Here is a 13,132-nt window from a genome sequence, read left to right as displayed (position 1 = left end):
ATGTAATGTATGAATATAATATACAAGTTTCACTTTTTAAATGGAATTACTGAAATAAATCTACTTTTTCATGATATTCTAATTTTATGACCAGCACCTGTATTACGTGACGTAATTGCAGGAAACTGCAGACCATTTGACCTGAACATCATTGGTATGATTAATTGGTTGAACAAATGTATCATTTGCGAGAACAATTTGCGCTTGTGAACTGTTTGCTTAACAAAAATATGTGACCAAATATATCACTAACTATTAGCGTTTGTAAACTGTTCTAAATATTTGCAGGTTTGTCCTACCTCATGGCACAATTAATAACAAAATTATAGTCCCAATGTCCTCAAATGAGGACTTCTTCTTTACCGACATTGTACTTTGCTTCAGTTGTAAAAAAAAGTTATTTTTGCATGTCTTATAAAGCTAAAGATGCAACTCTGCATAAATACACTGTTTTCAAGCATGAAATGTAACTTGGATTTTTACTTTGGCCATTTTTCTTACCAGAGTTGTTGTWGAAGCTTTTCACTGGGATCCCCGCCATCTTGTTTTCACTCAAATGAGTGTAATATTGTCATGGGACCACTAAAGGGTGCTGGTAGTGTCCATTAATGAGGACAATGGGTTAAAGTTGAAAAAGATGATGCATCATGGGTAGAGAGGCAAAAATGCAATGTCCGCATATGAAGACGCAGGTTCTCAGGAGGTTAAGCAAGCAGATTTGATCTATTATGAAAGTTATAAATGAATAAATATTAATCCTGCTGCAGTGTATCGGGTATCAGGCATCATTGCATTTATAGGAAAGTTATCTTGTTGCTGCAGCACACTCATGATGAAATACAAATGCTTCCTCCAGCAGGATGTTAGGTGTAGGATCAGTCAATCAGGAGGTCGTCATGCACTTCTGTTTTCTTTTATGCGTTTATAAAAACACATTATTTGCCTGGTTAAATAAATGTTAAATAGTAAAACTAATTTAATATCTTTAATTGTTTTGTTTTTGATCCCCTTGTTCAGGCTCTGCCAGTCTGCCCCATCCAGGCATCCTGTGATGCTGCATCAAAGGAAGAAAATAAAGAAAAAAACAGATACGTCAACATATTGCCGTGTAAGTCCAGGCTCAGGCCGTAACAGTGTTCTGATTGGTCGATTCAAGCTTTTAGTAATGTCAAAATGTATTTACAAGTCTGCAAAACCATAGCGCACCACAAGTCCCTGTTTCTTCCTCTTTCAGATGATCATTCCAGAGTGCATCTCTTGTCTCTAGAGGGAGTCCCCGACTCTGATTTCATCAATGCTTCTTTTATAAATGTTTGTATCTGTGCTGCATCCTCTCTCCATGCAAAAACCCTCCTCTAAATACAATCGACTCATTTCAGATGATGAYCTATTGTTGGTATTTTTTTACTGTAGGGGTACCAGGAGAAGAATAAATTTATTGCAGCACAAGGTGAGGCTCTGCATTGAAGAAATAGACTGTAATTGAAAACGTTGAAGGATTTAATTGTCTTAATTACCATTTCTGTCCTGATCATTCAGGGCCGAAGGAGGAAACTGTAAATGACTTTTGGCGGATGATATGGGAACAGAATACAGCCACCATCGTAATGGTGACCAACCTGAAGGAGAGAAAAGAGGTAGGAGACTAAGAGCAGAAAATGAATCAACCGATACATCGGGCGGCCGATATTTGCATTTTTCCCCCTTGTATCGGTATCAGCTGATACGTTCATGTGTTTGGCCAATCAATTTATTTATTTATTTATTTTAAGAAATAGCTGATAAAAGAAATTCTGTGTGGCAGCACTTCACTCAGCCTGCACCAGACAAGSTTCAATTAATAAATGTTTCTTTTTTGTTTAAAGTGAGACTTGTGTAACATTTGTTATTGTTGTTTTTATCATGTTAATGGAGGAAGGAAAAGCAGTATCGGCTTCAAGAATCGGCCAAAAACAATTGGCTGCACGTATCGGCGTATCGRTTAGACTGATATAAAAATAATCTGTATCGACCTTCAAAAACCTGTATCGGCCAATCTCTCATCTTAATTTTAATTACTATAGAAATTCAAATAACTATGAATAGAGTTGAAATACAGTTAACAGGTGCTATGAAGACTTGATAAAGACAAAAAAACTTGTTGATTTTCACTCGATTTATTTAGACAGATGCTTAATTTCTTTGTAAATGTATTTATCACTGTATCTTTCACTGTTTGACTCATCATGACTGTTTTTCAGTGTAAGTGTGCGCAGTACTGGCCGGACCAGGGCTGTTGGACGTACGGCAACATCCGCGTGTCTGTAGATGACACCGTGGTTCTGGTGGACTACACTGTCCGCAAGTTCTGCATCCAGCAGGTAACACCCGATGACTGCGACAAGGCTACCAAAACGTTTAAACTGACAGCTGCAGAGTTTTATTTAGAGTCTGAAAATGACTTTAATGTACAGAAATAAAGAACTCTGTGGCTTTAACTGCAGTTTGGATTGCTTATGTTTCAGGTGGGAGATGTTTCTGGGAAAAAGCCTCAGAGGCTGGTCACTCAGTTCCACTTCACCAGCTGGCCAGACTTCGGGGTGCCCTTCACTCCCATCGGTATGCTCAAATTCCTCAAGAAAGTCAAGAACTGCAACCCTCAGTATGCTGGCCCTATTGTTGTTCACTGCAGGTAAGTGTTAGGCTTTTTTGTTTTTGGGACGTGTATTTTCTTCTGCTTGTAAGATCACGTGCCTGTGTGTGTGTGTGTGTGTGTGTCAGTGCGGGTGTGGGAAGGACAGGTACCTTTATAGTGATTGATGCCATGTTGGACATGATGAACGCTGAGAGGAAGGTGGACGTGCACGGCTTCGTGACCCGGATCAGAGCCCAGCGTTGTCAGATGGTGCAGACCGATGTGAGTCCAGTTTGAAAGTATAAACTAAGCTAACACCACAATCATCCARCATTTGTACCTGAGAGTRATTCATGTCTTCTCCCCTACAGATGCAGTACGTTTTCATCTTCCAGGCTTTATTAGAGCACTATTTGTACGGAGACACGGAGCTGGAGGTGTCCTCGTTGGAGTCCCACTTAGCTAAGCTGTAYGCTCCTGCACCTGGAGCTGGCTGCAGCGGGCTGGAGGCCGAATTCAAGGTGTGCACGCTTTAATCTTACATCTAGTTACATACGTTTCACTGGGTTCTTCTGCAGCATCAAGTAAGCAAAGTTGTGGTTCYGTGATCTTTAGAAACTCACATCCATCAAGATTCAGAATGACAAGATGAGAACAGGCAACCTGCCCGTCAACATGAAGAAGAACAGAGTGCTACAGATCATTCCATGTGAGTGGTTTACTTTTATCAGACATGGGTTTGGGCAGTGGTGGGAACAGCTAACCAAAACRTTAGCTTCACAAACCACTAATCCACTAAACAAGTTACTTCCACTAATGCTAAACAGGTAAAAAGTAGTGGAAGCTAACGCTAACTGCTAAGACGACTGGTCGTGTTTCATGTTTCCACCTCCTTCCAGCTGAAGACTGGTGAGGCTGACACAAACTTATTGTTAGTTTTCTGTTGGTTTAATTTGAAGGTGGGTGGGATTATTTTTAGCAAAACTCACAATCCACAGCAGAGTTACATCTCTTGTGGTGCTTCCAGTTTACCCTTTTAAAATAAAAGCTTTTCTTTCTACCGTTTGAAGTTAGTCAAACAAATAGAAAATAATTTCTCTACCATGTTTTATATGAAGTCAGTTTTTGTAATTGTTATTTAAATATCGTTACATGTTAGTTCTTTTTTTAAGTTTAACTGCTAAAGATGCTAAGCCCAGCACTGCTAGTAAAAGAGAATATCTTTTTCTTAATTCTGGATAAATAAAAAAAGTAAAAAATATACGTTTTACACTTGGGAATTTTTAGTGGACTTAAATTTAGCAGAACCTAATTTATCGAAATCTAATCGGTCTGCTAACACGTTCCAAAGTTTGYAAAAACGCTAATCCGCTAAATGAGAAGCTAGCTGGATTAACAGAACTGTGTCCACCTGGTTTTGGTTGTGTTTCGTACAAAAGTGATAAAGAAGGCAACAAAATCCAACATGTTCTCATGTTAAAGCTTCTATAATTCAAGGCTCTTTGTGTTTCTAACAGATGAGTTCAACAGAGTGATCATTCCAGTCAAACGAGGAGAGGAAAACACGGACTACGTCAACGCCTCTTTCATCGATGTGAGTGTTTTAAAAAGGAAAAAAAAAGACCATCTTCTAAAGATGCAAAAAAATCAACTTGATGTTTTGAGCCAGCTGTTCTCCTTCCAGAAGTCTTGGTGTATACTTGGATACGACGGTGATTGTGTCATTTTGGACATCTTTTTCTGACAGACTATACACTGGCTGAAGACAGGGCGGGGGATAAATCATCATAATTTCTCCCCCTGCACTCCCAGTGTAACACAGAGCATCACTAGGATATAGGTTTTTTTTTCTTTTCAGTCAACAATGAATCAGAGTTGTGTTGGGTGAAGAGTTCGAGGAGGAAAACCTTTTTCTAYTTGTTAAAGGGATCCATGATTAGTTGTAACATTAGACTTCATTTGATAAACATATACTTTTAACTGTAAAATAAAGACTAAAAATACTGTAGGATGTTCAGTTTTTATTGTTTTTAAACTAAAAATTAAAAAATTTATTACATGAATGGGGCCATTTTATTTACACGCAAAGCATTCTGGGTAAATGATGACGTGGATAGGTCATCAGTGTGAGGCTGCTAGTGAGCTATATCCACCCTGAAGGTAATCTTGAACAATATCTGATGATCGACTCTTTTAAATGAAACCAGAGAGCGTTGACAGAGAGGAGAAGGTAGAAATGACTCAGCCTGTAACTGAAAATATAGATGGAGGACAACAGAGCTGCTTCATGGAAGAAGAACCTCAGCTTAGCCTGTTAGCTTTAGCATTAGCCCCGATGTTATCACCATATATATGTATTAGCTCAGTGCTACACATTCTCCTCTCGTCGCCGAGGTCCTCCATCCACATGACAGAGAAGGGAACACAAAAATGACTCAGCCTGCAACTGAAAATATGGATGGAGGACCTCAGTTTAGCTCATTTGTCACGCTAGCGCTGAGCTAATACATATAAGGCAATATAGCGTCAACGCTAGTGCAAAGGCTAGCAGGCTAAGCTGAGGTTCTTCTTCCATGAAGCAGCTCTGTTGTCCTCCATCTATATTTTCAGTTACAGGCTGAGTCATTTCTACCTTCTCCTCTCTGTCAACCCTCTCTGGTTTCATTTAAAAGAGTCGATCGTCAGATATTGTCCAAAATTAACCTTCAGGGTGGATATAGCTCGCTCACACCACGTCATTTACCCAGAATGCTTTGTGTGTAAATAAAAGGGCTCCATCCGTGTTAAAATATATATTTTTAAAAATTTACAAAACTAAACATCCTACAGTATTTTTACAGTCTATTTTACAGTTAAAATATGTTTATCAAATAAAGTCTAATGTTACAACTAATCAGGGATCCCTTTAATGATGGAGCTGGAAAGAAGGCCTGAACGTCAGCTGGATGTTCGTGTGCCAATTGCTAACTTAACAACCGGCTTCAGAAAACGGATCATTCTCATTTTCAGTTCTGACTGGGAGCAAATGCACACGATGGCCATCACCGGGGGACAACAGACGGAAGTTGCGCAATATTTTTGTCACTCCACATGGTGTGCAAGAAGTATAAAGCAGCCTTTAGCATCACTCAGTCTTTCCCCTCCGTCACTTCCTGTTCTCCATCTGGTCACAGGGCTACCGGCAGAAAGATGCCTACATAGTGAGTCAGGGGCCCCTGCAGCACACCATAGAGGACTTCTGGAGGATGATCTGGGAATGGAGGAGCTGCTCCATAGTCATGCTTACTGAGCTGGAGGAGAGAGGGCAGGTATATGTGTGTTTGTGTGTGTGAGTCCCAGTATTAGATATCTGATTAATAATTGACTAAAACAGCTAGTTTTGTAACAGTGAGTAAATGTGCGTGAAATTTAACTTACTGGTGTTTTTTAATCTGTAACATGATTGTGAGTCTGTTTCAGTGCATAGAAGGACTGAATAATAAAATTTAAAAAGTTTTGTGTTTTAGTCTAAAGGAGAAAATAATAATGTGTTTTAGGAAAAGTGTGCTCARTATTGGCCCAGTGAAGGGATCGTGAGCTATGGAGACATTTCCATTGAGCTGAAAAGGGAGGAGGAGAATGAGAGCTACACAGTGCGTGACCTCCTGGTCACCAACACCAGGGTGAGAAAAGATTTGTTGAAACACTTCTTTCACACAAGAAAACTTATGTCATGCTCGTCAGCATGATGTCTTTCCAGAATGTGCTTCCAAATTACACTTTTGTATTTTTGGACCAGTTTGTCCTGGTTGAACGGAGCTAAGTAGTCCACATACAGAGACGCCTACAAGTTTAACTAAACACCATCAATTATTAGTTCAAGAAATAAATTCTTCTKACCTCTGTTGTCCAGGAAAACAAGGCTCGGGCTGTGCGTCAGTTTCATTTCCATGGCTGGCCGGAGGTGGGCATCCCTGCAGATGGGAAAGGCATGATCAACATCATTGCTGCGGTGCAGAAACAACAGCAACAGTCCGGCAACCACCCCATCACTGTACACTGCAGGTGCACACATTAAACAAAAAAACTTTTCACTTTTATCTTCGTTAAGAAACCGTTTTGTCTGCTGTTGAAGTCAGTATRTGTGTCTGAGAAAAGGTTATAGTAACTAAAATAAATCAGAAATGGACTCAGGTTGTTTCTGTGTAAGTCTCTTTTTTTCTCCGTGCTTTCTGCAGTGTTTATATGTTTTGCTCCTGTGTGTGAATGCAGTGCTGGTGCTGGACGGACAGGCACCTTCTGTGCGCTGAGTACGGTTCTGGAGAGAGTGAAGGCAGAAGGCATCCTGGACGTCTTCCAGACGGTGAAGAGCCTCAGACTACAGAGACCCCACATGGTGCAGACACTGGTAGGAGCCTGAAGCCTGAATTTACATTAGTTTTGACGCATGTTGAGTTTATCTTCWTAAAATAACCTGTTTTTCATCTGATGTCTGTCATATATTGTGGCCTCCTTCAAAAGTTTTCTTCACGTTTCCTTCCTGGACATGAAAAATGATAAAATCCTTGTCCTCCATTTTTTTTCTTGTCTCTTTTTAAAGATCTCACGTACAAATATAAGTTTAGTAACACTTAAAGGAAATTCATCCATCATATATCTATCCATCCATCCATCATACAGCCATCCATCCACCTACCCACACATCCATCCATCCATCCATCATCCATCCATCCATCATCCATCCATCCATCATATATCCATCATCCATCTATCCATCATTTGGTTTGTTGTGCTTTTAAACACCCGACTGAATGAAATCCAACTCAGGTTTCTGTTTCTTCCATCTCCTCCTCAGGAGCAGTACGAGTTCTGCTACAAAGTGGTCCAGGAATACATCGACGCCTTTTCCGACTACGCTAACTTCAAGTAGGGACCCTCTGGATGGATGAMTGTCCTCACTCACTTATTACAAGCATAAGCTCATACCGGGACACACGCGTACATTCTCATGCAGAGAGTTGCATTTTGACCCTTGGGAGGATCGTTCAGAAAGACTCTTTACTTGATTTGAGGATCGGACAAAAACGGCCCGCAGGAAAAGGGAACAGACGTCGGCTCCCGGAGGACGGGCAGCACAGGTGGACACAGAAAATTAACTCAGATGCCTTCTTGAATATTTTGTAATGATGTTAATAACAGCCCATCACTTTTATTTACTTTACATCTCCACGCTCTAAAATGTAAATATCCTTACTGTGATGCATTTTTATTACTTTGGTTTCAGACACGGTTTTCTTTTTTTTGGCTGCATTTTCAAGTGGCACCTGTAATGTATTTTGTTGGTATACATAGATATATAAAAAATATAAATATATATGAATATAAACCAAATTGTTTTGGTGGACAATGTGCAACATCCAGCATCAAGGTTTATTGTTTTTTCTTCTTTAAAGACTTTAGATTTTTTTTTTTTTGGACTTTGCCTGAGCCTCGTAGCGACGGGTGGTAGRAGAAGCTTTCACGTTTACCAACACACCCTGGATTTCCACTAACATTCCTACATGTTCACACACACATAATGAAAAACATTTCCCTGCATCTACTTGGCCAAAAACAGAAAAAAATCTAGATATTAGCTTTTTTTTAAATCCAGATGTTCAAAACGGACTCACAATGAAAGTCTCTGTGATGTAGCTGGTAATCTYAGGTTTCCTCACTGACCTACACACTAAATTATCAGGAGCCATTTAGTTKGTTCAGAGTTCAGGTGTGGGTGTTTGAGCCGAACAGATGCTGTGTTTTCACGTTGCGGTGCCAAAGTCCTTCACTCGTTCTGCTCTGGAGTCTGAGGAGCTACTAAMCGTGTCGAGACAAACCTGCCCAGTCTGGCATCATTAGTGACCAAGTTTTGGACCATGACAGGAATTCAGGAAAGTTAAAAATACACAATGGATTATTTCTGCAGACTAGAAGCATCAATGAAACAGATAAGTTGGGTTGAAAATGAGTAAGGCGACCATTTTAAAGTGTGTTCCTGTGTAAAGATTTWWAAAAAGGCTGTGTCTCAATTCAGRGGTTGCAGCCCATGTAGGRCCATAAGATGTCCCAATTCTTAGGCACCTGCTGATGCGGCCCACAAAACCCCAAAAATGTAGGCTGCATCTGATACGATATCCCAGGATTCATTGCGTCATCAGCAAAGTAAACAGAAAAAATAAACACAGAAAAGTTTTTTTTTTACTGAAGAGTTCAGAAAATGAAGAACCGAATAATTGTTTTTAAACATGCAGTATGTTTAGTAATTTAGCTGATGAAATCTATGATGCAATGACTTGTTAAATAAAATGCAACTACAAGCACTGATACTGGAGCTAAACCCAAATTATTAAGGCTTTATTTGTTTACAGTTACCGTTTTTTTAATAATACTGATTTTTGTGAAGTTATACCGTGAAGACAACTGAAGGCACGTGATATAAAACATATCAGTGTGGTAACGGGGCAGCACGTCGCCACATAAACGTGTCATCTGTAGACTAGACCGTTTATGCAGCCTACACTGGCAGCCTACGTGGGATGCAACTCCTGAATTGAGACACAGCTAATGTCTTACCTGTTATAGATTGTGTGTTATTGCAGCTAAAAGCAAAGTGTCATCTTAAAGTGCCCGTGACATGCACATTATTTAAATACAAAAAGAAAGAAAACATTTAGGAAACTACATAACACATGATTTTACTCATTTTGTTGCATAACTGACATACTTTCTTTTGAAAGTGGCTCAGCCAAAATGAAACAGGAAGTGACATCAAAGAGGAACTCTTTAAGAAAGAAAACTCTCTTGTCTTTGTTTATCGAAACAATATTATTTGAACTCTGACTCTTTTTCATCTCTCACTGACAGTGATGCAAAATAATCTAAAGTAACGTCAGATTTTTCTCTGCAGTCTGTGATGTTATAGTAGCAGCGCTCTCTTCTCATTCCAACATTCGCCTTTGACATCACTTCCTGTTACTTAAAATGCAAATATCTCAACTACTGTTCATCTCAGCAGCGTGAAATTTATTTTTGCAATGTTATCAAYGTTATCTTTCCAAACATGCATTCATATTATTTAAAAAAGTTTGATGTCACAGGCACTTTAAAACAACTTTAATCTGAACCGTTGGTGTTGGTGAAGCTTATATTTCAGTTAGCTGTGCCCACCACTGTTTTTACTTTTACACAGAAACCCACGTAAAAAAAAATGGTCAAACTACTCCTTTAAGGTCTGATACAGTCTCAGCAACCAGGATGATCATGTTGACGAGCCGAGCCGCAACTAAAAGTTACGTTGTTTAGAAATCAACAAATCCTAAATATCCAGCGATTACTCTTTTCTGGACATACATCAATGTTTTTTATTTGGAGGATTTTATTTCTGCTTCACATTTGCTCAGATTAAAAGTCACTCCTTTTGATATCAGCACCTCATCACTGTGTGTTTGTACCTTTTACTGCCAGCAGCYTTTATTTTGTCCTGCCATGTTTGTTACTCTATTATTATTATTATTTATATGGATGTCCGGAGAACACTTTAGAAGCTGGGATTATCTTCCAGCTGATATCACTGTTTAGGCCACATTTGTTATGAGTGTAATAAAAGATAAATGAAGTTGTTTTATAAACCCAGCCAGCCCAGTGTTTAAATTCACTGAWAGAAAAAGAAAAAATAAGTTTTACAGCATGAACGTTTTGCCTCCAACTTTAACTAAACGCCTCCATTTTTGTACACAGTCTGCATTCAGCTAACACTCCTATATTTATTACCCTTTATACAAAGAATGAGCACAATCAAAATGATCCTTTTTTTAAATTATGGTTAAAAAGTTCCTAATTGTGAGAAAGGGGGATTGCATTAGTGTTGAATGTTTGTTTGAGCACTCGTGCAGAATTTGCACCAAAAGTCAAAAAGCTCTTAAAAGAAACCAAATGAGGGAGAGAAAAAAAGGTCAAAGTGATGTTCTGAATTTAGMAAACGGAGACTCTAATGGGTTTTTCAGGTCTTGAAGATGAAGCCATCTGTGTGGATCGGACAAAAAGCAAAAAGATTCAGCAAAAAGCTGAATCGACCAATCGCTGAAAACGTTTATTTTTGTCAACAGCATCACAAGTGCCCGCTCTGTCGTTAAGTGCCATCGTGCTCTTCATTTCACATTTCCTGAAAGAAGCTGACAGAGTATGATGTTCAGCTTTTGTTCCGTTTTAAACATTATTGTGCATTTTGTTGGGGGTTTGAGACGTCGCTGCTGTTTGACAGCCAAACACGACACTGTGATATGAATTAAACTGAAAAATAAAAAAGTWCCTCAGTAGTTGATGTCCAAAAATATATTATATAATCCTTCACCCTCGTACTTCACACGGTGAAATCATCTTGTTGCCTCTGTTTTTCTTAATGACATGCATTTACCAGCTGTTCACCTAATGAACAGCGTGAGGCATATCCTTTTCTTCACATTCCCTTTAGCTCCACAGCTTTAAATCTGTGGATAAAACTAACACCAAGGTCCCTTTTTGTGATTAATTTATTCCTAATATCAGTTAGAGGTCCATGACAAGTAATCAGTTATGGGTTTTATATAAATAAAGTTTGTTTCCCTTCATTTTAATTTTTTTTTTAGATACATCCCAACAGAATCAGACTTTGTTTCATCCAGCTCCATTCACTGGTGTCCACTTCCTTCTTCCTTTTACTCATTTCCCGGTGGTTAACACTCCTCCTTTTGTACATAATGTAAGGTTATTTATATGTCATTGTTGTCTACAGCCTTGCTTTTTTTGTCTTCTGCTTCCCATATTTTCCTTTTTTCCCCCCAAGAACTGTATCGGGACCATTTTTAAAAAGTGTTAAATGTTTTTATTTTGGTGGTTTTTGATTTGGTATAACTGTCTTGAGCAATTCCACTTTTTTTTTTTCAATTCGCCTAAGTTTATTTGTAGTGTTTTGTTATTCAACATTTGAATATATGTATATATATAATTATATATGATAAAATTATATATAATTATATAATGCCAAATGGCCTTTATAAGTAAGATACTGTTTAAACCTAATAAAGTGCTTGAGATTTTAACTTGTGTTCTTTTTTTTCCTGGTTTTCTTTTCAATAAAGGTGGAAACGGTTTATTAAAAACACAGAGCTGACAAATGACTGAAAAGTGGGTTTATATTTATTAATTTTTTAATTGGTTTAGACATTTGAATAGATTTTTCTTTTGTTTTATTGCAAGAGTCCTTCGTTTGATTTCAGTGATGATCTTCCAACACTCAGATGAGTCTGAATGCAAGTTTGGGAGGAAAAAAATCTCATTTTCTGTAAATTACAAAATATCCCAATGACCTTTATTAGTTGCACTGTCAAATATTTAGCAGTTTAAACATTGTCATTTGTGCATTTATATACAAAAATAATATGATTGCATAAATAAATACAAGTAGGATGCTGGAAGGCTCAAACAGATATTTGTAAAACTCCTAAATCACATCTAAATATGTAAAATGTAAACTATCCTATATGTAAATGACTTGGACAGTGTGTCAGGGCTCTTTAAATGTCTTTTGTTTGCAGATGACACCACATTTTTTTGTTTGGGTAAAGACAGAACGAACGTTAGAGAAAATGCAAGCAGAATTTGTGAAAATACAAAACTGGTTTAAACTCAACAAATTATCATTAAACTTGGACAAAACTAATTATATGATATTTGCAAAGAGACAAAGAACTGTTAACATTCCGTTTAGAGTTGATGGTGTAGAGATTAGAAGTTTTTGGGTGTTATTATTGATGAGAAACTGACATGGAAACCTCATATAAATTACTTAACAATAAAACTAGCTAAATCTATTGCATTGCTTTACAAAGTAGGGACTTGTTCATTGATTAAGCTCTGTATATGTTATATAACTCATTAATTGTTCCATACTTGGTCTATTGTGTTGAAATGGGGTAAAGCATGTAAGACTATTACACATCCTGTTTTTGTTTTGCAGAAAAGGGCTATAAGAGTTATCACTTGAAAAAACTACCATTATCCATCTAATATATTATTTTGTAAACTGAAATTATTGAAATTCTGTGATTTGGCTGATTATAATATTTTGTTAGTTATGTGTAAAGCACACCGAAACACATTACCTTCAAACATTCAGATAAACTTTGCGAAGAGAGAAAGCTGTTATAATCTAAAGGAAATAGAAATATTCATGAAACTTAAATTTAGTACGTTTGAGAGAACGGTGCACCTCAATCCAAGGAGTGAGATTGTGGAATAATTTGGAAGATGATGTTAAAAATGCCACATCAGTGTAAATGTTTAAGAGAATGATAAAGATTAGATTGTTAAAAAATATGAAATGGTTTAATATGTAGCCATTCAATTTATTGTCCTAGAAAGATTTTATGTTTTGTTTTAACTGAAAATTATTATAATTTGAATTTATACTTGAGAAAAAAGAGGCAGATATAAGATTTTTTTCTTCTCTCTGCCGCCTTTCAT

At 37.7% G+C, this 13,132-nt stretch overlaps 1 protein-coding gene across 4 annotated transcripts in view; it reads left to right on the top strand.

The window, feature by feature from the left end:
• ptpra (protein tyrosine phosphatase receptor type A) overlaps positions 1-11,709 on the top strand; it is a 43,814-nt gene extending 32,105 nt beyond the window's left edge. For all 4 annotated transcript variants that reach the window (XM_014017069.1, XM_014017070.1, XM_014017068.1 and 1 more), the window contains 15 exons: positions 1,018-1,108; positions 1,235-1,311; positions 1,414-1,450; positions 1,540-1,637; positions 2,241-2,360; positions 2,505-2,671; positions 2,761-2,896; positions 2,986-3,135; positions 3,230-3,323; positions 4,132-4,208; positions 5,788-5,922; positions 6,151-6,276; positions 6,507-6,658; positions 6,866-7,001; positions 7,449-11,709. In XM_014017069.1, the coding sequence (XP_013872523.1) occupies positions 1,018-1,108; positions 1,235-1,311; positions 1,414-1,450; positions 1,540-1,637; positions 2,241-2,360; positions 2,505-2,671; positions 2,761-2,896; positions 2,986-3,135; positions 3,230-3,323; positions 4,132-4,208; positions 5,788-5,922; positions 6,151-6,276; positions 6,507-6,658; positions 6,866-7,001; positions 7,449-7,523 (1,671 nt within the window). In that variant the 3' untranslated portion in view covers positions 7,524-11,709. The remainder of the gene's footprint in view (positions 1-1,017; positions 1,109-1,234; positions 1,312-1,413; positions 1,451-1,539; positions 1,638-2,240; positions 2,361-2,504; positions 2,672-2,760; positions 2,897-2,985; positions 3,136-3,229; positions 3,324-4,131; positions 4,209-5,787; positions 5,923-6,150; positions 6,277-6,506; positions 6,659-6,865; positions 7,002-7,448) is intronic.
• The last annotated feature ends 1,423 nt before the right edge of the window (positions 11,710-13,132 follow it).

This window comes from Austrofundulus limnaeus, unplaced genomic scaffold, assembly GCF_001266775.1.
Source record: "Austrofundulus limnaeus strain Quisiro unplaced genomic scaffold, Austrofundulus_limnaeus-1.0 Scaffold160, whole genome shotgun sequence".
Lineage (NCBI taxonomy): Eukaryota > Metazoa > Chordata > Actinopteri > Cyprinodontiformes > Rivulidae > Austrofundulus > Austrofundulus limnaeus.
The sequence above is the reverse complement of the archived record's forward strand: the minus strand, read 5'-3'. Positions and strand labels throughout refer to the sequence as shown.